At 39.2% G+C, this 25,804-nt stretch overlaps 1 protein-coding gene across 10 annotated transcripts in view; it reads left to right on the forward strand.

Moving 5' to 3' along the window:
• The window catches only part of LOC110952175 (disks large-associated protein 2), a 147,801-nt gene that overhangs the window by 110,328 nt on the left and 11,669 nt on the right, over positions 1 to 25,804 (forward strand). For 3 of the 10 annotated variants that reach the window (XM_051960752.1, XM_051960755.1, XM_022195594.2), the window contains 7 exons: positions 99 to 143; positions 5,372 to 5,428; positions 15,674 to 16,032; positions 19,547 to 19,632; positions 19,724 to 20,130; positions 20,433 to 20,524; positions 23,730 to 23,882. In XM_051960752.1, coding sequence (XP_051816712.1) covers positions 99 to 143; positions 5,372 to 5,428; positions 15,674 to 16,032; positions 19,547 to 19,632; positions 19,724 to 20,130; positions 20,433 to 20,524; positions 23,730 to 23,882 — 1,199 coding nt within the window. The remainder of the gene's footprint in view (positions 1 to 98; positions 144 to 5,371; positions 5,429 to 15,673; positions 16,033 to 19,546; positions 19,633 to 19,723; positions 20,131 to 20,432; positions 20,525 to 23,729; positions 23,883 to 25,804) is intronic. The other 7 variants (XM_051960760.1, XM_051960758.1, XM_051960759.1 and 4 more) reach the window with 5 other exon arrangements.

A 25,804-nucleotide genomic window follows, 5' to 3' on the forward strand; every position in this document is an offset into this window, starting at 1 on the left:
CCCTCTCAATATGCGTTGCTTTTCTACTAAGCTATCATCTTTTTGTTTGTTTGTTTGTTTGTTTGTTTGTTTTCCTTTTTCTTTTTCCCCCATTTCAGGCGCCCGTAGCTTAGCTGGGGGGCGTAGAGAGTACGGTAGGTCTGGTAGGGCATCGCTTTTATTCTTCTATCTTTTTTTCTATGTTGTTTATACAGTTTTCCATACATTTTGTCTGACTCATTAGCATTTCTCACATAGTAAAAATAAGATCTACCATAAGCTAAAGATGCTGTCATGTATAAGTATGTACAGTACATTTAAGTGTTTTCATCTGTTTCCACATTGAATCGAGTGGAATCTTGAAGATTATTTAATAGTCCTGGAAAATTCAGATAAACAAAATGAAAGATCAGAACTAACAAAGCATGGCTACCTGTTGCCCCTGTGTTTGCACGAGGGCAATTTTATACAGTATCTTCTTAATTTGAACAGTGAGACACAAGGATAACTGTTCCTTTTAAGTCTGCTCTGCACAAATGGAATACATGCTATCTAAGATGTGGATGAAACCTTTTACAAAGTTCATAAAATTATTTATTTTGTTTGCTTTTCTTTGTTATATTTTTAATATTACAGTTCTGTTCAAGTTCATTGGTATTAATAGTGACTCACACCCTTTGTTTTACCCATTGTACACATTTTATTTAAGCAAACAGAGGGGAATAAAATCAACACACAATAGTGTCGCCTTATTTTAAATATCCTGGCATGCTACAAGGCAGGTTATGACCGACATAACAGCTTTGTTCTGCAAACCACCACAAATCAATGCAGCTTGTAGAGGATATCAATCTCATTAGTTTTTAATGTATAAAAAGTCATTTTATGTGTGTAGAAAAGACTGTTGCTTCCAATGGTTCGGTTAGTTCTGGGGGAATGGCCACTACCTTGATGATGGGTTTGAAGGTGGTGGGTGATATATTTGGTGGGTGATATATTTAGTATCCTAAATGTATCACATGGTTGCAGATATTTTTGACAGTGTTAGCTCATGCTTAAATTCATTGAGAAGTGAAACTTATCAAGCAGTCTGAACATTTCTACATGTAGTATTCAACAAGCATCCAGCCATGATGTGGAAGTACAGTGTTATATGGGTCATTCCAGAATTGGAATGACATTTGGGCTTCAAAAATTTTGAAAAATAAACCTTCTCTTTTACAATTTTCTGCTACATATTCATCAATAATAGGTAATAAACTGTAAAAGCTTGATTGGGTCAGCTTAGACATCATGGTATCATTTTTATTCCATGTTTTATTTGTTGTTTGCTAACCCTGCTCTAGTCACAGTAACAGGGTTGCTAGTCCATGCTAATATTAGCTTTTTCTCAGGAGTAGAAGCTAGATATTTAGCTAGCTGTTACTACTGACCAAGAGGACAAAGTTACTAAATAAAGAAAAAAGTGAAAAGACTTTTTTTTTATCCTGATAATATGTATAACAGGGTTACATGAGGTAGAGTGAGACATTCAATCAAGGCTGACAATGTTATGAAAATATGAAAAATAGAAGAGAGGACATAGCTTTGCTCTACTCATTCTGTTGGAAAACTGTTTGATGATGTTAATTCCAGTGTTTCATGTGATTCACTGTTTTCTTCTTCTTCTACCCGCTAAAAGGGTTATGTGGACTTTTTTGGTATTTAAAAAAATATTTTCAAACATTCTTTTCTCCTAGTTTTTTGTTAAGGATTTGGTCTCAGGACAAGTAAATTTACACAATAGCTGCATGTTTGGTATTGTAGATTGATTATTTGAAAGTTGATGGGTGGATCGTAACATGTCCTCCAATTCTGGACTGACCCATATGTTGCAGTTAATTTTCATTCTTTGAGTAGTCCTACGCTGCTCAATATAAATTGCAGTTCTCTAATGAGAACGCAGCAGATCCCATGAATGGTGATGTATTTTTGGTCAGTTGTCTCTATCTGTCCAACGTTTTAGTTCAAAGCAACATGTCAAAATACTACAGATTTTTTTTTTTAAATGAATCATAAATGTTTTGGCTAACCCATGACCTCTGCTTTAGAAATACCAGCAGGCGCTACCATGTATGGACATGGAATTGGTAGAATATCTTGTAGTTTTTGACCACATGAGCACTGCTCAGTCGAATGAACTATTAACACACCTTCAAGCTAATTTTTTATTTTTTGGTATTTTTAGATGCAAAATATTTCACCTAACCATTAGCAAACCCTTCTTTGCCAACTTTTTAGCTTCCAAAATCAAGACAAACCTATATGGTTAACCCAACAAGTGGTATTGCAAGGAAAATGGTCAATACGTTCTTCCTTTTTTCAAACGCTTGATTATAGAGTACAATGAAGTTTGCTTTGTCTCTTGTGGCTGATAGTGGGGTTATTCTTCAGCTTACTTTCACTTTTCAAAATCTGTGAAAATTCATTACAACATTTATTAGAAATTATAGATCTGGGCCATTGATTTGTATTGGTTTGTTGTGATATAATCATACATAAAAGGTTAATCCACCTTGCATCCATGGGGGCATCACCACTGTATGTATATATGTATGTGGCTATAAACAACATGTTTGTTTTATTGTAAAGAAAAAAGGCTACACAAAACGATGCCTTAAATTATACAAATTCAGCCAGATCATCTGGAATTATTGACCTATACACACCCTCAAGTCCTGCTAGTTGTCCTACGTCAAACCATTAATTCATTCAGTCATTCATTCCTCCATTTATCTATCCAGCCACACCATCTTTGCAAACCACCAGTGCCATACTCAAGCTCGGTTCTAGGCCAGAGGAATTTATTTTTGTCATTGGCAAAATGGAAGCTTTTAGGGAGAACTTCTTTGAACAAAAACTGCCTATTTCAGACCGTTTTGATGTTAAATATTTAACATAAGATTTAACTATCTGGGAGTCCAGCACTGAATAGACAACTTTAGGCAATTTAAATTTGAATTTAAATTTAATGTGAAAATATTTTTTGATATATCTTTGTGACATGCTTAGTTCTATTCAAGTTACACATGACACTAGTGATTTTAGGCTTGCAATGTAATTGTTTAGATAAAAGAAACATTTACTTTTTCTGAATCCTTGTTAAAATGGAGTGTAATTAGACAGTGACTCCATCCCTGAATGTTAATATAGCTGAGAGTTGAACAAAACATAGTGACTTTAGAGTCTTTACAATCACTCTGTTACATTTTCAGCCCCCATGCTCATGTATGCAGCTCGCCAGTCATTGCATGTCATTAACTCATAATCCACCCTGACCTGAGTAGGAACAGCGTCTTACCAGCCTCTTTGCCAGTCTGAGTCGACAACTATGGCAACAACAGCTTCTGGCACAAATGGAGGGAGCTGGACGGAGAAGAAACACAATCAGAGCATTTTCATGGATTTTTCAGAAATTTAAGTCTTGAACGCAAAGGAGCAAAAGGTTTGAGAGGTCTTGCTGAAAAGAACGAGAGTGAAGGTGTGCTACATACTTTCCTGCATCAAAACTAATATGAAATGAAATTAGGTTGCACTTTACATCAAGTCCATCTAAGTACCATAGTTTTTGTGTTATATCTATGTAATCAATTCGGAATCTTAACTACATATGACAAACAAGTTGACATAAAAGAAGCTGACATAATAAGTTATTCTAATTGAAATTTCCCGTAATGATTAGAATTGCATTTCACATGCATCTGTGTCCTTGGGCTTTAAGTAAAGTATGACCTAAGCTCATGCAACCATAGACAAAGAGAAGTATAAAGAGTCATCATCCCTATTCTGTATAAGATTTGACAAATGGAAATATATAAAGTGAAAGTTAAAAAAGCTCCACAAGTTGCAGCACAGCATATAATTCTTTTCAACGTGCTGTACTGTTGACTCAATGGAGGCAGTCCTAAAGGTAAACGAGAGAATGAAAAAACAGACTGTCTTGCCGTTCAGGTTAAAACAAACAAGAAAAGAAAAAAATAGTTCTCTGTCTGGGCATATTTTATCTTATTCTTTATTTTCTTACTGTATAAGCTTAATTTCAGTTAACTTTACAAAAATGCCATTTGACAGAGACTTAAAATTTCCTCTTTGAGCTCATGATTGTGGCAATGTTTTTTATTTGTCGAGTGGCTAATCCCATAGTTGAATATATTAACTGTCCTTATTTCTTCTTCTAAGTCTTTGTCTGTACATGACATTTCTAACTCAAAAATTGTAATGTCCTGTGCCTCTTACAGAAGACACACTGTACTGATAAATAAACAAGTTCTGAATATGAATACGGAATATCTCTCTATATAATAGCCACAGATTAAACATATATATATATCACTATTAGAAGCAATTAATTTAAATGAATAACATTTTCTGAAATTCTGAATTTCTGCATTTTACTAAATTATTATGTTTATGTTTAATGATTTCTGCTCTGTGTTTTATAAGTATGTATAATATGAAAAGGTATAGCTGTCTGCATGTTGTCTCATGCTGTTTTTTCATGATGTTTTAGTGCATTACTAAGTTAGTGACTGACCCAAGCTTGATGAGTATGGACAGATCTGCCATGACACATGGTTAATATATTAGGGTGATGCATATCGGCAAAATTCCTAAGAACCATGGCAAACACTGATTCTTCAAAGGCTCTGGCCAGTATTTGCTGAGGGAAATGGAACTTGTTTTGGTTTGGTTTGTAGTTCTTTCTGGATACTTTTCTCCCTATTTTTTACTGTGAGTTATTGAAAGTTACTGGTTTTCTAATGCATTAAGATGTTTGGAACAATATTGGCAGCTGTAACAGAACCAAATGGAACAGATACTAAAGAAATTGCCCCTGGCAATATGAACCCTGTTATCAGACACACTAACAGGGCTGAGGCACCTCTAGAGGAATGTTGCCAATAAGCATTGACTGTCAAGTTGCAAGTTGTGTCAGTGCCATTAGAATGTTTGCATTCTGAGATTGAAACACAGCCAGTGTTGGAATATTTACCAAAAAATCCACATTTGCCTTTTTTTTTTAAACAGTGAGGCAATGTTCAAGTTTAGTGCAATTCAACTGTAAATGTAATTAACTTTATTGAAATCATTGCAGTCCAAATGCCAGCAGCTCTGCTTAACAAAACCCATTGGCGTGACACATTTCCAACACTGTAAATGGAGCATATCTGTGTTTCTCTCTCCATGTCTCTTGATGACAGACTTAATAAGTGCATAAGCAAAGAGAAAACATCCTGTGAATAAGACCTCTTGTTATAGGTATAAGCATAATAGGTAATAAGAGGATATCCTGGTATGCATTATTGTGTTTGGTAACGGCATCTTTCTAACTGGTGTCGCTTGCTCCTTGCAGGGATTCAGTTTCGTCTCCCTACTTCATGCAGTGTGGACCGAGCTCATCCACCTCCAGGTATCAGTCTGTCTCCATCTCATCTTCTCTCCTCCATACTAGCACTTATCTTTGCAGACATACATTTCAGCTGCAGTCATAAATCCATGGACATAGCAAAGAGGTCCTGGTATTTTTGCTGACAAAGGGAAAATAAAAAATAATAGAAGCGTAACTGATAAGCCAATGTTAACTCACTTCACTTTTCTTATAGCCTGGGATCATTCTCTTTCATTAGCTGAGATTGAACCATTGCAAATAAACACTTGAAATATGTCACAGCACACAGTCAATGTAAATGATAAATTAATTTACAATGACAATATTTACAGCAGATTACACAGAAGGTTAAAGGGAAGGGGGGAATAGACCTATCGAGGGAACAACACATGGCTGACTACTTCCAAGGGAAACTATTACAGGTTGGAGGGTAAACTACGCAACACTGGTAATACTACTACAGGACAAAGCAGCAAACTGATATGACTCCAACAGACTTCATCTTACGAAGGCACATTTTATTTACACAGCAGAGACTGACCAGTACTTGATACAACAAGCTAGGAAAGATAAGATGGCACAGATCTAGAAATTCACACATGGTGGAACAACAAAGTTAACACTACACAGGCCTACACGGCGAAACTACACGGAGCAGTATGTAAACATGCTCAACTTTATACACAGGGACAATATTATTAATATAGGAACCTAAGAGAGGAAGCTGGACTAACTTATCTGACAGCCAGATTAGGACTAAAGGTGGGGTAATGCGGACGGAGGAGGTGTGTGGCATGGCAGGAATGCGTCTCGGCATGTTCAGGGGCCAGATAGACATTCCGAGAAATGAATCCAGACAGGACATACTTTGATATGGACAAGCAGGAGCTGAGGCTATGGCAGGAGGCAGATGGATGAAATGGGTGACTTTGGAGAAGTGGTCAATTATAGTGAGGGTGGTAGTGTTACCATTTGATAGAGGCAGGTTGGTGGCGCCGTTCACTGCTACGTGTGAACAGGGACACTTCGAAATAGACAAGGGTGCGGGGAGACTGGAACTGGGTGGTTACAAGTCTTATTTCTGGCGCAAATGAAACCGAATGCAATGAACTCCTAGGTGTCCACACGATGAAGAACTCCTCTGCTCCCTCTACGCAGATCTTCCATTCTTCAGGGGCTAGCTTGATGGCCAACAATTCCCGTTTACTTATGTGCTGTGGAAAGGCGCAAAGAGAAGAATGCATTTGGATGCACTTTGTTCCCCGCAGGGGAATGCTGAGAAAGGACAGTACCCACTCTGGTGTTGGAGGCATCAACGTTGGCTTGGATGAGGCTGGATGAGAATGGGAGCGAAGATGATCGACACTTGAGGTCCTAGAAGATGTAAGAAGCTTCAGAAGTCCAGCAGTAGGGCTTAGAGTTGGAGGTCACGGCAGTCAGGGCTGCAGCAATCTTACTGTAGTCACGTATGGTAAAGAAGTTTGCAAAGCCTAGGAATTGCTGGAGTTGTTTGTGTTTGTGGGTGTCTGGTTGGGACCAGTCCTTTACAGTGGAGAGTTTTTCTGGAGTTCATATGTACTGCGCCTTGTGCGATGATATAGCCCAGGAAGGAGATGGTGGATGTGTGAAACTGTCAGTTTTCAACCTTGGACCTTAGCAGCCATTCCAGGACTTGATGGACATGTTGCTTGAGTAGATCAGAATGTCATCAAGGTAGGCGAAAACAAACTGGTTGAGCTTGTTGCGGAGTATGTCATTGATCATATTTTGGAAGATGACTGGTGCACTGGTGAGCCCAAAGGGCATAATTAGATATTTAAAGTGTCTCAGAGGTGTGCTGAAAGCAGTTGTCCACTCGTCTCCGTCACAAATACAAATGAGATGGTATGCATTCCGGAGGTCAAGCTTAGTGAAAATGGTGGCTTTATGCAGGTATGTGAATGCAAAGCTGATCAGGAGTAATGGGTATTTGTTTTTGATAGTGATATAGTTCAAGCCCTGGAAGTCGATGCAAGGTTGCAGTGATCCATTTTTCCTGTTGACAAAAAAGAAACCAGTGCCACAGGAGTCGAGGATGGTCTGAAGACTCCAGCTGCTAAGGAATCCAATGTAGGTTTTCATGGCTGTTTGTTCAGGCTTGGACAGGTAGTATTCTAGTTACTGGGAAGGGAGGTGCCAGGGAATAGGTCTGTTGCACAGTTGTATGGTCAGTGACGTGGCAAGGTAAGGGCACAATCCTTGCTAAAAACCTGTGGTAGGTTGTGGTATTCTTGGGCGACCTGAGACAGGTTAATGGATTCTCTGAGTTGGAATCACTGGGGCACCTAGGGTCAGAGCGGAGCAGAGGCTGTGAGCATAGCAATGGGAGCTCCAGGATACCACTTCCTCTTTGATCTAGTTGATATGAAGGTTATTTTTTTGCAGCCATTGGTAGTCCAGAGACAGGAACAGTCTTGCAGCTAACTTGAGTGAGCTGGAATTCGTTTAGGGCTCGGGCCTCCAGAGGAGAAGTTAGTGGCACGGTTGGAATTGGCATATGTATAGCTAGGTAACTGTCCATGAAATTCTCCTCTGCTCAAAACTCAATCAGGGCGGTTACAGGTAAAGACTGGGTTTGCCAACAGAGCGAGGCAGAGAGCTGCAAGCATTGAGGGGATTTCGTAAAGGTTCGGCTCAACAACATCACCCCAATTAAGCATGAGCTGGGCCTTTTGTTGGACAAGTTGGGCAGTTGACGATGCAGTGAACTAGTTTCTGACAGTACAGGCAGGTATTAGTAGTGCGTTGATGGTCCTTCTCTGGGGACAGCTTGGCTAGTCCAATCTGCATGGGCTCAGGTTCAGATCTGGAGGATTGGGTTACAACAGGAGCTGGATGTGTCATCGTTGCGGAGTGGCTCACCAACAGTGTCATCTGTAGAGTGCACTCCACTAGACAGTTGTCCAGCTGGATGTTCAGGGGTGTCTTCTGGTTCAAATTGGAAATATCATCATGAGTAGTTAGTTCATTGAAAACGTCTTGTCAGCCTTCAGAAAACACTCCCTGGAGTGCTTCATCATTGCAGCTGCTTTTGGCAACTAAGGTCCGCAATTCCATGCCGTATTCTGTTACACTGAGGGATCCTTGTCTGGTGTAGATAAGTCGGCTGCTTGCATCTTTCCCTTTGACAGGCTGTTCGAAGACCTTCTTCATTTCAGCTGTGAATGCCACATGGGCTACAAACAACCAACCGACTCTCCCACACTGCGGTTCCCAACTCTCTCACAGGTCACTTCAATAAACCCAATAAATTAGCTATGCAAGTCCAATCGGTGTAGTGAGAGAGGCGCTGGATGTTGAAAATGAATGATACTTGTGTAAGGGAAGGCTTGACAAAAAAAACTAAGAAGAGATGGGCAACATGGCAGGAATTGCATCTCGACATGTGAGGAACTAGGTGGAGATTCCAAGGGATGAATCCAGACAGGACCAGGTTGGATATGGACACGTAGGAGCTGAGACTATGGCAGGAGGCAGGCGAAGCAGGCAGGAACAATCACAGAAGTGAGGCTGTAGGAGAAACTAGTTGAAACAATGAAACTGAAACTAAGCGAAAGCAGAACAAAGGCCTGGGTTGACTAGGAGAGGTTGTTCAATGGTCTGGTGTTATGTAGTGGTTTGAGACTGACTTTTGTGAAGCAGGATTGATGAGCTGCAGGTAGACCACTCCCTGCCACAGGTGTGCTCACTCAGGTGATCCAGTTGCCTGCACCTGCAAACATTCCACACATGCATATCATTCATGACCATGAGGGAAAAGGAAAGGAGGGACAAGTAGGGTGAGGGAAAGGCTGCCACTAAGCAGAGCTGGAAGTGGAGGACATGAAAAAGTTTGGCTCTGTGCTAAAACTGTAGTTTCACCCTCACTCCTAGCAAATCCTCAACAAAACTGCTGTTAGCCACTTCTATTGTTGACAGTTGATGCAGTTATTTTTTTAAAAAAGTCAAATTGTTCATGAAATGCTTGAAACCACCTAAAGGATGTTTCTTTTTTCTATTCCGATAAGTTTTGTGTGTTAAAAACTTGCATATTTTTTATCAATATGACAAAACAGAACTAAAAGACACGCATATTGCTTGTATCAATCTGATGTTAGCATTATGCTAGTGTCGAAACCTAAAAATCAGCTTGAAAAACTCCAGCAGCATTTTTGAGTCTAATTCTAAGGCCAAGTATTCCAATCACAGAAATTTATCTACAGCTTCTGTTGCTCCTTGAGCCTTCATGATGCTCCCACTGCAGCAGCTACACACTCCACACACATACTATAGATGTTATTATTACACTCCTTTTCTTCTCGCTGTGGAGGATTGGTGGTATCTGTGTATTCCAGATACCGGTATACACACTACTGCTAAGCATGTGCACTTTTGCCTTTTAAGCATAATCTTGTTAGTTTACGGCTGTACAAGTAGAACTGTGGTCTTGAAAAGATGATGGAATTATCATCCTCAGACCCTTTAGTCTTTCAGTGTCTGAGTGTCTGCAAGGGTAAGCATGTGGTAAAAAATTTTTTTCATCCACCCAAGTCCACACATGGACCACTTTGCAGACATCTTTGTGCAACCCAGCATCTGTGACCACAGTGGCTGTCCATACTGCCAACACAACAAACATATAAAACAAATACTTTAAACAATGAATTATTTGTGCTTTGATGCATAAAAATGGCTCTGCTGTTGATTAACTCAAATTATTGGCTACAATTCATATTAAGGACATAAAGTACCAGAGTCCTCCTTGTTTTTGTTTTGTTTTTTGCAATAATCTTGCACTTTTAAGCAGAGCAGTAGTGCAATTTTATTGCATGACATTCAGGTCTGTTCAATCTTGGCTGCACTTGCAGTGTGTGGGTCTATTTACTAAACTGCCCAGTGCAGCAGTGCAAAGCCAAACAGCCATACTCAAACACAGGCAGGCACAACTGACTAAACAAAAGACCAAACTTTCAACTAAAAGTGTAGCATGAAAAAGAAAAAAAACCTGCAGTAGCTGCTTCAGTAATTTATTGTGTACAAGGGCTCTGATTGTATGCTGAACAAGCCTGTTTTAGAGAGAGTGACTGTTGTTCAAGGTGAGATAAAAAATCAGAACGAATGGGGATCAATCTTCGTACACAAAATTCTGTAGTTCTGAATAGTGTTTCACCATGTCTTGCCAAATATGTTACTGTTGTTTTACTTCTGGTATCATCCATGGTCTGTATCCAAATCTCAGGATGCTAGAAAGCAAATCTCGTTCCGAAATCGTGCGATAGCTCGCGCCAAAACCGGCGCTTGTTTAATTACCTATAATGGAAAGTGGTGATTTGTTTTGGCGCGAGCTATCGCACGATTTCAGAACGAGATTTGCTTTCTAGCGTCCTGAGATTTGGATACAGACCACAACAAAGAGCGATCGCCAGGTAATGTGGGGGTTTTTGTTCACTTCTCATCTCTAGTATGTTGTGGGACACTCATTGAGACTATCTGAGCTGGTCAGTGTGGGGCAAAAGCACGTTAGGGTGGACTTTGACGCAGGGGGCCAGCTGCCCCATACTTTTCGCGAGCTGAGCTGCTAGCTGAGCTGCTAAGCTGCCTGCCTGGCTAAATACTGGAGCTATGTCGAAAATTCATTTCTCCATCACTCACATGTATGAAATTACATATGGAAACAGACCCCAGGTTGAAAAAACCGAAGTTCCCCTTTAACAATTTTCTGCTACATATTCATCAATAATAGGTAATAAACTATCAAAGACTTGATTAGCTCAGCTTACACATCAATGGTACCATTTTTATTCCATGTTTTATTTGTTGTTTGCTAACCCTACTCTAATCACAGAAGCAGGGTTGCTAATCCATGCTAATGTTAACTTTTTCTCAGGAGTAGAAGCTAGATATGTAGCTGACTGGTACTGCTGACCAAGAGGACAGCAGTTGTGGGATACATCTTCCATGCATGATAATTATTATTTAAAATATAATGTTGATTAAAAAAAATTCCCACAATTACAAGAGACATCAGTGAAACAAATAATATCAAACAAGGAGGTTTAAATTTCACTTTAACTGTTTTATTTGAGATTCAATTTGGTCATCATTGGGGTGAGACAAGAGAAAAACGGCATTTTAGCGGAAATCCAAACTTAAAATATTTTCAAGCATTCTTTATCCTGTTTTTTTTATTATTGTTATTTGGTCTCAGGATGAGTAAATTTAGACATCATCTGCATGTTTTAGTATTTTGTACGTGGATTATTTGAAATTTGATGGGTGGGATGTAAAATGTCCTCCAACTCTGGAATGACCCACATCTACTGCAGCTCATTAACTTGTCATTACACTGCCATTATACATGTATTTTTGTGTGGGTCTATTTGCACTATTAGACATTCAGGGCAAGTATTTAGACTCTGTATTAAACTAAATGTGATCATGCCACTGTGTTAAAATATTCAGGATCAATTTGTGCATTTAAAATGTCACTGAAGTAAAAGAACAAAAAGAAGTAAAAAAAAAAGAGTCCTCATAAATCTTTTTCTAGTATCTATGCAATGTGTTACTGCATCAAAAGTGCTTATTTTTCCAGCTGGTAGAGTTCTTTTTAACTTCTAGTTTTTGTTGAGATAGCAGTTCATTACAAGATTATTAATGTTTTTTTTTTTAATTGGTCTGCAAACTAATTTGTAAATAGCACAGAATAATAAATGTAGTGTAGAGAAAAAGTGCAATATTTTCCTCTGTAATGTAGTGAAGCAGTGCTTGCACAGTTCATAAAAGTGTACTCAAGCATGGTTCTTGAGTAAATGTGTTTGGCTTCATTTAACTACTGCCTACATGAAATTCAGTAAATATACTTTTGAGTCTTTATATTCAGCTGCTTCTTCTTCCTCTAGCCCTTATTATTCATTTATATTGAGCTGCAGGTATGATAAACTCTTGAAGAGACAAGCTACATACAGACACATACAGTATAAAATCCATTTTTGCTCAAATTGCTCCATCTCCAGGTAGACAGGAGAATACACTGCTGATCAAAAGTTTGGAGTCACCCAGACAGTTCCATGTTTTCTATGAAAACTCACACTTTTATTCATGTGCTAAGATAATTGCACAAGGAATTTCTAATCATCAATTAGCCTTTCAATACCATTAGCTAACACAATGTACCTCCAGAACACAAGAGTGATGGTTGCTGGAAATGGGCTTCTGTAAACCCTATGTAGATATTCCATTAAAAATCAGCTGTTTCTGGCTAGAATAGTCATTTACCACATTAAAAAACTACTTTCCTTTCAAAAATAAGGACATTTCTTAGTGACCTCAAACATTTGAATGGTAGTATGTGTACAGTCTGCAGAGGGACATCTGGTGTCCATTTAAGGTTACTGAAATACAGTGTGATTTTTTTTTTCTTATTCATTTTTTCATATTGAATTGGGCATTTCTCTTGGAAGCCTGTTAGGGGATGATAGGACTGTCCAGATGGAGTCAGCAAATTAAATGTATTCACTAAATAACCTTACCCAAAGCAAATGGTTGCATAATTATGTCAGGTGCATAAATGCAGATGCATAAAGCAACACATTTGTTTCCAAACTGTAATCTATTAGAATCAGTGTGAGGCGTGTGAATGAATGGCAGAAATGTGTAGAGCTGTTCCAGATTTCAGGCTAATTTTAGTCTTAATCATCCCCAGTCGTGGGAGCACAGTCACATTCATTACTGCTGCAGAGGAAATGGTTTGTTGGCTCAGTTGTTTGTTAACAACACAGTACAGAATGCTAAAGACCTGAAAAACTTTCCTGTAGGACCATCAAGCCAAGGTTTGAAACAGTTAAATCCCCTGATGCCCTGCATGTCTTTAAATGATTTTAATTTAACCTAAAGCTCATTTCATTTACTACTATAAAGATTTCCCACCATGCAACATTTTACATGTCCATTTGACAGCCACTCCGGGCATCACAATCACAATCAGCGCACTTATTTTCTATAAACAACTTTGAGCATATAATATGAATCTATGTCAGACATTAAAGTGGTGCAGTTCTGCTGTTGAAACTGTCATATATCCCAAAATACTGGTGCTAACATGAAGTTAAGAGGGTGTAAAAACGCTTGAAAAGGGAATGTGAATTTTTTTTTTTTTTTTAAATTGAAATTTCAAACCCATCCCTACAGAACTTTACTACGTCACTCACAGATATTCACAGTATGAAGTTACTTTCTATGTAAAAAAAAACATCAGCTCGTTCCAGGGTGAGAACTTTGTTCCCATTTGGTAGATTTTTTATGGAATGATCCAGAACATAATATAATGCTGTGATCCCATTTTTTCTGATGAGGAGGATCACACAAAAGCACAAATAGGTGATGTTTTAGGACATAAATTTACATGAAAATAAACAACTACTTTAACAACTTAATGGTTTCTGATTAAAACACAAATTGAAATAGTGAAAAACTTTATTAAGGAAAAGTAAAAGCAAAAACATTCCAGATATTAGAGTAAAGAAATTCAGACATGTATTTCCCTTAGCTTTAATCTTTCATCCAAGCAACCTGTAACATTTTCATTTCCAGTTTAGAAAGTCAAACAGGTTCAGTATGGAAAAATACAGCATGTGGTGTACTTGTTTCTCTCTTTATATTTTGGTTCCCACCCTCTGCGTTGTGCAAAGTTCCAGCTCTTTCAAGTTGGAAGGAAGTCTAGTCTGACTGGATTTTGACTTCCCCACAGTTTCTTATTTCTCAACTTGTTTAATTACCTATAATGGAAAGTGGTTTGTGTGTCTGCTATATGCTAATACACACTAAGTCTTGGGATAGGCAAAGACTACAATTCTTTCTATATGAAGTCTTTCATTCAGTATGCTGAATGACTAAACATTTGTTCATATTTATGAATGGATGTTGACTTCACAAGTGGGTGACTGGAGGACATGATCAGAAACACTGCAGGGGTGAATGACTGATTTCTCAAAATGGCTGCAATGGATGTGTCTTGACAAAGCTTCTCATTGTTTAAGCTATGATTCACAGGCTCGTTTTTCTCAATGACTCATTGAAATGTACCATCTTTTATGCAGTGTCAGAAAAAAACAAGTTTGGTTTTTGAGCTGAACATAAGAAACAAACTAGTGAATCAACATCATGAATATTCACCTTTATCTTGGATATTAGTCTTTATATTCAGACTATAAAGGATCATATTTTGGGTTTAAGTATTTATCAGATAGGTTTTAGTTAAACAATACATGTAAATAAATTGATGGCGTAAACTGGCTTACTGTATTGCATATTCAGAAATCAGAAGTTGTTATTATTAGTACATTCACCAAGTCACAAGTAGCCACTGGTGGCTAATTTGGATAGTATTTATACTAGTCAGGAATATAGCACTGGATTTCTAACAATTATATTTATCAAACATAAACACCAAATCACTAATAATAATGTATGCAAATGGTTTGATAGCATCTGCCTCGTAATATCAAGATAGGAACAATTCAATTATTGACTGTACTACTCACAGTTCAATTCAATTCAATTCAATTTTATTTATATCCTGCCTATTACAGGTCAGATTGTCTCAAGACGCTTTACAGAACCCATATGCCTGTCATGATTTAGAAAGGTGATATTTCAGAATTTTTTTAAAAAACTAACACTCTACTTCAAGTGGGATACAAATTGATTTTGTATTATTTGTAAAAAAAAAAAAATTACCATTGTATTTACCAGAATGCTGTTGTTTTTCTCATGATCTAATCCATGTAAGAAAATATATGTGAAAATCTTCTTTAAAAGTTTGTATGCTGAATGACTGCATGTTAACTTAGTATTTTATTATGCCTTTGCAATGCAAGTGAAATTGGTACATTTCCAGCTCTGCTATGAGGTCCATCTGGATGGATTAACATCAAATTCTCATTTGCACTTGAAAGAGGAAATCTTTTTTTCATAATCCTTCATTGCACTTCCCCTATAAACAGACATATTACAAAGCTGCTGTTGCTTTTCACCTTACTGACATTTACCTCGCTTTAAGGGCTGAACTTCCCTGAGGCCTAATCTCTCATCATGCTATGAGGCTCCTCTATCACACACTGTGTGATTCTGGTGAACTGCAGCACTGGCCCTTGTCAGCTTTGGCCACATTTTTCATTCTCATGTTTTTTTTTTATCCTCTACCCTTGTTTTGCCATGTCCTCGTCCTCTCATCCTGCTTTGGCTATCCAGCGGTATCATATCCTCCCAGTTACAAGAAGACACCACCTCCTGTGCCCCCGCGCACCACCACCAAGCCTCTTATCTCTGTGACAGCCCAGAGCAGTACAGAGTCCACCCAAGATGCCTACCAAGAGGGCAGGCATCCACGTGGCGGTCTGTGGACCACGGATAGCCTCGGCCGTCCCATCTACAGTTCCATGGACAGCCTAGACAGCACCAAGGCGGTCACCATGGCTATGGAGTCAGCAGCAGGCAAGAGGCATGCATCTTTAGGCAGCCATACCTCCGTTCAGACATGCGACAAAGCAGTGCTGGTGTCCAAGGCCGAGGAGTACCTCAAAACCCCACGTTCCTCTATTGGGATACAGGTAACAGCACAACTGGTAATGTCACTCATTGCCTCTCTCTTCTTTGTCACTGTACTCACCCTCAGTCTTCACATTGATCACACCAGTCTCATCTGTTTATTTCTGTCTTGTTCAAAAGCTAATCCTCATTTTAATTTTCAGATTATTGATTTGTCTGAGAGGTGTCCAGTATAATCCAGAAAACCATCTATACAATCTCAAGCATCTAATTTTTTCTTCAAGCAAGTACTTCTTTTTTGATCAAGAAGAAAATTACAATGGATTTTTTTTGCAGAGCACATTTGTACTGTGGCTCTTTTTGGAAAAAATAAACACATTAATACACTTTAGTTCACATTTCTATTAACCCTTTGATGCACAAGTGATTGGATCCTACACTCTTTCATAGGTGTGTCAAAAATAAATGTTTTTATGCCATTTCTGTCATTTTGGTTAAGAATAATAATTTGTATTATTGTTTGTATCTTCCATTTTGTTGACATTTTTTCACTTTTTTCCTCAAGCTATTACTGCTCTCCATCCCTCCAAGTTTGTGCACTGCATCACCTCTTGTATGATATTATCAATGATAAAGAACTGTGGTAGTAATACAAACATCCAGTGAAAACTCATATTTTTCCATTAAAATTACAAAGACATTCCAAGACAACTACCTCACCGGGTCATTTTTGACCAGCTTATGCATCTAAGGGTTAAATGTAGTGCAACATTATTTGGAAAACTGTCCACATCTCTCGGCACATAGACTTTTAAATGTTATACTAACAACCAAATGACTACAAGTTTGCAAGGTTGTGAGCAGTTTCTATGCATTTGTCCATGAAAATATGTTTCGCTGTTGACAGCATATCAGAAACCAGAATCCAACTAGTTGATCATTCCATTGCAAACTTTTAATTCCCATATGAACTGCAGATTTTTTTTGTGTGTGACAAACTCCTGGATGAACTCCATGACATCAGCTATGCAAGTGAGTTTGTGGAGGTAAAACATGAAAACCTCTGAAAACACATTTGCAATCAAAAACTTCCAAAACTGTCTCGATTGCATGTACAGTCATGTGGTTGCAACATTAGTAAACAGTAACTGTCACAAATTAGAATGCCACCTGACATAGTGCTATCAACATCAGGACCTCTTGTTTTTGTGACGACTGGCAGGCTCATTTGTGATTGGTAGTGTCAACAGATACGGACCCGTACCCGTAGCCTGTGGGCTACGGATACGGCACTTTACATTTGCCAGACAGGTACGGACCCGTACGCGAGTCTCGCGAGTCAAGAAGCTGCTCACCACTGCAAACTGTTGAAAGGTAAGCAAAGGTTAAGGTTAGGGTTAGTGTTAGGGTCGGGATCGGTAGTACCGATGCTACGGGTCCGTACCTCCAGCGTCTACCGGGAGTCACGTGACCAGATCTCGCGTATCTGATTGGCAAATGGAAAGTACGGGTCCGTACCTCTAGCAACTACCTTTGTAATTTCACCACTGACCTCAAACTGGAGCAGACAACAACATTACCTTCTGTGGCAGTCAGTGGGATGATCCTAGCTTACTTAAGAATCATTACTGGAGGCAAGAGGAAGGTCTGCAGCCCCAATTTAGAGACCAAACAGTAATTTTCACAGTACAAGGGCCTGCAGTTTCCAAGACTAGTGAAGGTGCAGCAGGTCAGGAGGGTTGCAAGAAGATGCTCATTGTCTCCTTCAACATTCACATAGTTTTGCACCAGGAATCAATTGTTAAGGCAGAGTTCTACTATGAAGTCCTGTGGGAAAACATTATAAGGAAACCACCTGACTTGATGGTGCTTTGCGCTAAATGTTTTCCACAGGACTGTATAATAATCAAGTTGAAGGGCTGCTGTTTAGTCACAGTTTCAGAGATTCAGTGTTCATCGCAGATGGTACTCGATTTGCTGCATAACAGGACTTCATAGGAGCGTTCCTGGCAAGACAGCAGCGCTTGTCTATCGCTGCACAAAGACACTACTTGGAAGCAGTTTTTTTTTTTTTTTTCATTTTACAGGCACAATCTTGAAAGTTTTTGATTGCACCTCGTATTGTCATTACAGACTGGTCAATTTTTGCCTGATGGTACTTTGCAGCACTTAAAAAAGTTCAGTTTCTAAAAGTGTCAAAAGGCAAGTTGAAAAGATTAATAACTTTTTAACATACACTACTGTTCAAAAGTTTGGGATCACCCAGGCAATTTCACTTTCTAGTGAAAACTCACACTTTCATTCATGTGCTAGCATAATTGGACAAGGGTTTTCTAATCATCAGTTAGCCTTTCAACATGATTAGCTAACACAATGTAGCATTAGAACACAGGAGTGATGGTTGCTGGAAATGTTCCTCTGTACCCCTATGTAGATATTCCATTAAAAATCAGCCATTTCCAGCGAGAATAGTCATTTACCGCATTGACAATGTCTAGACTGTATTTCTGTTTCATTTAATGTTATCTTCATTGAAAAAACTGCTTTTCTTTCAAAAATGAGGACACTTCTATATGACCCCAAACTTTGAACAGTAGTGTATGTTTTTTATGTATTAATTTATTTGCTGACTCACTGAATGTAGACTTCAGGTATAAACCTGTCATTTTCATTGCACATTTAGCCTGCCTTTCTCCTCCCCCTTCTGCTATTAGCTTGTTCCTGCTCCTCTTCACTACAGAACATAAACAGCAACCTACATGGTGAAAGGGGCAAACTTTGACCAACATCAATTGAATCATGTAATAAGGCAGCCCTGCTTGGTACTTTTGATGAATTATCCATTTTAATGACAGTGCTCCCTTCTTGCATCCCTTCTTCCTATACATGTTCCACCAAAACAACCCTTCTGTCACTGTTTTGCCGGGGCATCATTGCTGCATCCTTCTCTTAGCACTGTGCAAGACAGTATGACTACTTTCAAGAAATACAAAAAATGCAGAGCATTTGTCTCCCTGTAGAAATGCTTTGGTGGTAGATCTGTCTATGCAAGACGAACAGTTTGTAAATAAAAAGCTGATTTTTGAAATCGTGAAAGCCCTTATAAAAACCAACTTAGCCATCAGTCACAGTGGGGGCTGAAAGACAGGGATGGACACTTAGGGTGCCCCTATAGCTCAACTGATTGAGCAGGCAACCCACAAACAGGGACCTTAGTCCTGATGGTTCGAATTTGACCCATGACCATTTGCTGCAGGTCCTTACTCCACTCTTCTCCCCACATTTCCTGTCTCTCTCTACTGTCCTCTACAATAAAGGCACCCCCAAAAAAGAAAAGAAATTGACACTTCAATCTGTTCCAATACTTTAAAAGTTGTTTTAAAGGGTAGAATTTGTGTCTACATCCATCCATCCATCCTCTATACACTGCTTTATCCTCACTGGGGTCGTGGGGGGGGGCGGCTGGAGCCTATCTCAGCTGACTCGGGTGAAGGCAGGGGACACCCTGGACAGGTCGCCAGTCTGTCACAGGGCTGTGTCTACATACTTAAGTGTTTTATTGTCGATTACCAACAGGTGGAAACTGTCACAGACTCTGAGACTGAGAGTAAAGGCCTTCCTCAGTTCCATTCTATAGGGATCCAAGTGGAGGATCATAAACGGTATGTGGGACAGATAAGGCTAATTGTCATAATACATGTTTTTTTTTTTTGTCTCAAGTCAATGCATTTCCATTTTACTGCTATCTTGTAGGCATGGACGGTTCAAGCGCTCTAATAGTGTGACTACTGCAGTGCAAGCAGACATGGAGCTGGAGGGCTTTCCCTCTATGGAAGACAAAGGTTTGCAGTTTGGTGGCGGTTTTGGCCGTCACTCTGAGCCCAGCACACCAACACAGTATGGAGCCATCCGTACGGTGCGCACACAGGGTCTGTTCAGTTACAGGGAGGACTACCGGCCTTCCAGTGGGTCGCCCACCCCACAACCTGAACCCTGGCTGGTCGAACCGAGCCTGGAGAGCACTGAAGCAGGCCGAGTGTCCCCCCTTCGCAGGGACGGCAGCTGGTTTATGCAGCTCCTTCACAATGAAACCAAGCGGATGGAGGGATGGTGCAAAGAGATGGAGACAGAGGCAGAGGAGCATGACCTGTCAGAGGAGAGTGAGTGTCAAGAGGGAGACTACATTCCTGTCAAAGCTGAGACTTTTTCTGTGTGACCCCAATGGTTTCATGACATGAACTCCATGATTCTTTGTTTTTGCTGTCTGTTATCAGTACAGCCAAAGTGAACATTTTCAGTATTAGCTGTAATGTTGCCTATGAAGTTATTGAGTTGTTGAAGAAATTTTGTGAACAGAGTGGATTTTTGTGAATACTGAAAGACATTGCTTAACATGTTGGCATTTGCCAAGTTGTAAGCGATAACACCAGAATCTCTCTCTTTTTCTGTGTGCATCCACCAGTCCTAGGAAAAATACGAAGTGCAGTTGGAAGTGCTCAGCTACTAATGTCTCAAAAGTTTCAGCAGTTTTACTGGTTATGCCAGCAGAATCTGGTGAGTATTGTATGTACTTCCAACAAAACACTGTAGACTTTTATCCTGAATGAGCTGACTCAACTAGAAACTTGTGTGGAAACGTGTTGTTTATTTCATTCTGAAACTAAGCAGACTGAGTTTTCTGAACATGGAACATTATTGAATGCAGTAGACACATTACGTTATCAGTAGTCTTTACTCAAAATTCTTAGTTCATACACACTACCTTTCAAAAGTTTGGGGTCACTTAGAAATGCCCATATTTTTGAAAGAAAAGTAATTTTTCCATGAAGATAACATTAAATGAATCAGAAATACAGTCTAGACATTGTCAATGTGGTAAATGACTATTCTAGCTGGAAACGGCTGATTTTTAATGGAATATCTACATAGGAGTACAGAGGAACATTTCCAGCAACCATCACTCCTGTGCTCTAATGCTACATTGTGTTTGCTAATGGTGCTGAAAAGCTAATTGATGATTATAAAACCCTTTTGCAGTTATGTTAGCACATGAATGAAAGTGTGAGTTCTCATGGAAAACATGAAAGTGTCTGGGTGACCCCAAACTTTTGAACGGTAGTATATGTACATTGGGGCATAAAACTATATATAATTATATTCTTCCCTTCCAACTTAGTTGAAACAGCATGTATTTAATACAATAAAGCCATAATGAAAATACTATTTGATTAAACTGCGAGAAAAGAAACATTGCCATTGAATGGTAATTTGTAATACAAACACCAAATAATAAATACTAATAATAGACTAATTCAGGATAACAGTGTAGCTGCATTTTGTTAATAGGCTGCACTAAAAAACCCACAAAGATTAGAGGTGAACTTGTTGATCAGCTTCTCTTTCAGTGAGCTTTAGGAAAGTGCCTGGCCTGACGCTGCACTTATGCTCCTTCCAGAAATAGACCACAGAGATCGATAGTGAAGCAGTCTCTCTGCTGCTATTGACCCCGCAGTAAACGAAAGGGGAATTCCAATAGGAAGCAGCACCTGTGTTGAGACTATCCATTAATGCACCGAGGCACAAGTTTGAATGGGGAGCTTGAATAATGGACTGTCATGCTGTTTCACTGTTTTGCCATCATGTCACGTCTTCTGGAAACTCATCCTTTTCTTTTTCTAAAGCTAACCTTCCACAGAGTCAGCAGTTATTAATGGGCAGAAGAGTCATAAGTGACGGGGATGTTCCTACAGGTAGAGCAGAGAGAAACAGTGAAAGAGACTTAATCACATATTCCGAAAGCACAGCTAATTAAAACAAAAATTGAAATGAAATATTGAATCTTGTAGAGGTGGATGAAATCTACTCTCTAACTGCCTGGTGTTGTGTTTTTTGCTGAGTCTGTGTGTGTGTCTTAACTTAGTGTGTTGCTGTCTTTCAGATGGTTTTGGGCTGCTCTCACTCCCTCTCTCTCCCTGTAGATAATAGGATGATGAATTAAGTCACACATTGCTAGTGACAAGTCTTAGATTGCCCTGAGCTCTCAGACGTGTCTGAAAGAGAGAACAGCTCTGTTTCCCTGCTGGGTGGAGTAAGAACTGCATTCTGTGTCTATAAGAAGCTCTGAACGTGCTTTTGAGTTTGGCTTGATAGACATATGTTGGTCTGAGGTCATATTCTGTGTTTGATAGGTCTGAGGCAGTGAGCACGTGGCTGCCTGACCGTGTCAGATGTGATTTCCACTTTGTGCTGTGTCATGAACAGCAATGCAGTAACAATGAGCACCACTTTTCTGGCATCTAAATTTCACAGATAACATTAATTTGATGATATCTGCAAATTTCCCCACTGTGGGGTAAATAAACACTTATTGTAATTTATAGCAGAATGTAATTGCAACATTGTTATGACCCAACCACTAAGGTCAGCTGGCTGTACCAGAGCAACTAGTTGGTTTAGGTAAAGCAATTTACTGCTCAGTGACAAATTTAACAAAAGTGATCAAACAAAGAAAAACAAGACTGGTAGATGTTGCTAAATCAAAGAGCAAAATAAAACCAAACAAGGGCTAAGAGAGTTTTAAGCTAACTAAACAATAGAAAAACAACTAAACTCCTTAGCCAAACCTAATCACAACAGCAACACCCATTACAAACTAGTGACTAGTGCACAAGATTAACTAAGTAAAACCTGTGCCTCAAATCACACTTTTCTTAGCAAGACACAATGCGAGAGTCTTCACCAAGACTGGTAGCTCCTCACTGAAATAGTCGCTGCTAACAGAAGCTATATTCTGAGTAGCTACCCCAATCAGTGGCTACGGAACCTACAGAACATGTACAAAATATGACTCAAACGGCACCAAGGTTACTGGTCACACTAAATCCCAACAGAGTTGGATTGCAGGATTTATTCTCTCCAGGTGTAATGATTGGCTACGACCGGTTGGCTGAAGGTGGAGGGAACTGGGTGGTGGTCCAATCAGACAGGTCGGGAGGCGGGGAGAACACAGGCTGGAGTGCAGGTCTTCAGCTCCAGATTCACTAGCTGAGATGACTGGCAGCTGGAGTTTTGAAGAGGCTCTCAAACCAGCCACAGCTGGGTCTATACCGGCCATCTCTCCATACAAAGGCCCAAAAAAATCCACCACAGAAACAAGACGGCACACAATCACCTGTGGCCGTAACAAACATGAAAAAACATCTCACAGTAATTTGTGGGTACTAGTGTTAAAACAGAAAGAAAAATTCAAAAAGAGCACATACGTTGTGATATACTGTATATGATGTTAGATTTGGTAAAGCCTTTAGTAAATAGTATGTCTCTTATCACATGCTTGCTGTATTCTCCATACATGTGGCTGGAAAGATTTCCTTTTATGTCCATTTATTGTTAGTTCTAACACAACTGGACCAACTGTACTGTTAAAAGGCCGCTAAACACAGTTGAAGAATGTTCCCAAAGTAATCAGATGCTGTTGTGAGCCAGTGTTGATCCTGCACTGCCACATAGTGGTCAAAATGGTGAGGTTCACCACTGAGCCAATACTAAATGCTAAAAGTACGGAAGTAAAGTACTTTGTTTGTCCTAATACTTAGACAAACTGCAGAACAGTTAGCTCAAAGAAATGTCTTTATTCAACGTGCTTAAATGTGTAATCAGTGTAAAGTACTTCTGGACATAAGAAAGATGGGGAATCATTTCACATTTTAAAAAACAACAACAAATAAACTCCATCTTGTATATGCTGCTGTCTCTTCAGGACCCCAGTGCCATGCCTAGACCCACATCTCAGGACCTGGCTGGATTCTGGGACCTTTTGCAGCTTTCCATCGATGACGTCACTGCCAAGTTTGATGAGCTGCAACAGATCAAGAGCAACCAGTGGCAGCTAGTGGAGAGCCCAGAGAAGAAGGTAAACTCTATTTACTATGAATACAACCCATTTCCCACACTCTCATACTTGCTCAGCTTTGGAACGAAGTTACATAAAGAATAATTCCTAACAAATTCCAAACTCTAATACCAAGAGAATCATTGTGTCACTGCCTAGAGCAAGTAAATAATTGGATGAACCAAATTCTTCAGTTAACAGGACAAACTGAGGTAATTGCTTTTGACAACAAAGAGAAAAGGATTGTTGTTAATAAATACCTTGAGTCACTATCCTTAGAAACCAAAGACCAAGTCTGAAACCTTGGTGTGCTGATAGACTTAGATCTGACCTTCAGTAGTCATGTCAAGTCGGTCACCAAAACAGCTTTCTATCAGTGAACATATCCAGTGTTAAGAGACATATGTCCACAAAAAACTAGGAGAAGCTTATTCATGCTTTCATTTCCAGTAGAGTCGACTACTGTAGCGGCCTTCTGACTGGACTCCCCCAAAGGAGCATTAAACAGTCGAGTGTTGACCAGAACAAAAAGATCAGAACACATCAGTCCAGTTCCAAAGTCTTTACACCAGCTCCCAGTCAGTCAGAGAATTGATTTTAAAGTTCTGCTACTAGTCTACAAGTCAGAGAATGGTTTAAGTCCAGAATATATTAATGACATGTTAATGGAATATAAAACCAGTAGTGCTCTGAGATCAGGTCAGATAGTAGAGCCCAGAGTTCAAACCAAACATGGTGAAGCAGCATTCAGCTGTTATACTGCACACAAATGGAACAAGCTACCAAGGGAAGCCCCAAATGATCATATTTTCACATCCAAGTTAAAAGCTTTCCTGTTTTCATGTGCTCATGAGTGAGCTCTTTTAAATCACCGACATTTGAATCTTTTATCTGCACTGTACTCTACAACAAGTGCTATGTAAACATTAATGATGCTGTTTCACACAGTACAGCCAACACTTTATTTCAGTCTCTAGATCCAGAAGTTCGTCAGCATGTTTTAAGTCTTAATTTGCCATAAAACTACTTTAATTATATTAGTCAACCCATAGAGGCACTACATCTGAATGTGTTTGAACTACAACTGAATGATTTATCAATTTCAAGCCTTAAAAGTTCCTTTCTAGGTTTGGGACCAATGGGAGGTTACATAGCATGAACAAGGCAGGAGCATCAAGCTAATAGCATCCTGTAAACCATTAAAATCATCAGCTGCATCTATCCTTATTTACTCACTACTCATCTGATTCATACAAGACTCTGGTTTGTAATCTAGGCAGTAGACCTGTCAGCAGCATTTAGGGGTTCTATTGTAGTTGGAAGACAATACAAACAACAGTGTTGTTAGTGTTTCATACCATCAGTCTACATAATGGGAAAAAAAGAAGATATCACGTACTCTGGCGTAGCATTCAAACACATCTACTTTGCCTTTGGTTACCATTTTCTCATTTCCATTGCATAGCTCCTGACTTTGTTTCACACAGGTTTACTTGCTAATTCTTAAATGATAACTCAAATTAGGATAGCGATAAGAAGACAGAACTTTCTGATGCACTGTCATCTCTCCATAAAATTTAAAGTGAGCCAGTTTTCTTTCAATATACATGTGGTGTAGTGTATACAGTACCGCTGTTGGAAAACAGTGCTTGCCATGTAAATCTGAGTCCTTTCCATAGCAGCTTAGGTTAGATTCCAAGCAATGCTACAGAAATCTTTAACAAATCCTTGCATCCAAACTATAAGCCATATCACTGCCAAAATCTAACCACTTGGTCCTTGTATCATTTCTGACGTTCCCTAAAAATGTCATCCAAATCTGTTACTCTGTTTTTGAGTAATGTTGGGCGCAGACAGATTCACATATGCCGATCGTTACATAACTCTGCCACATTCCTTGGTGGAGTAATAGAACAACATAAAATTTCCATTGGAATTAAAAA

The sequence above is a fragment of the Acanthochromis polyacanthus genome, chromosome 16 (genome assembly GCF_021347895.1).
Source record: "Acanthochromis polyacanthus isolate Apoly-LR-REF ecotype Palm Island chromosome 16, KAUST_Apoly_ChrSc, whole genome shotgun sequence".
Classification (NCBI taxonomy): domain Eukaryota; kingdom Metazoa; phylum Chordata; class Actinopteri; family Pomacentridae; genus Acanthochromis; species Acanthochromis polyacanthus.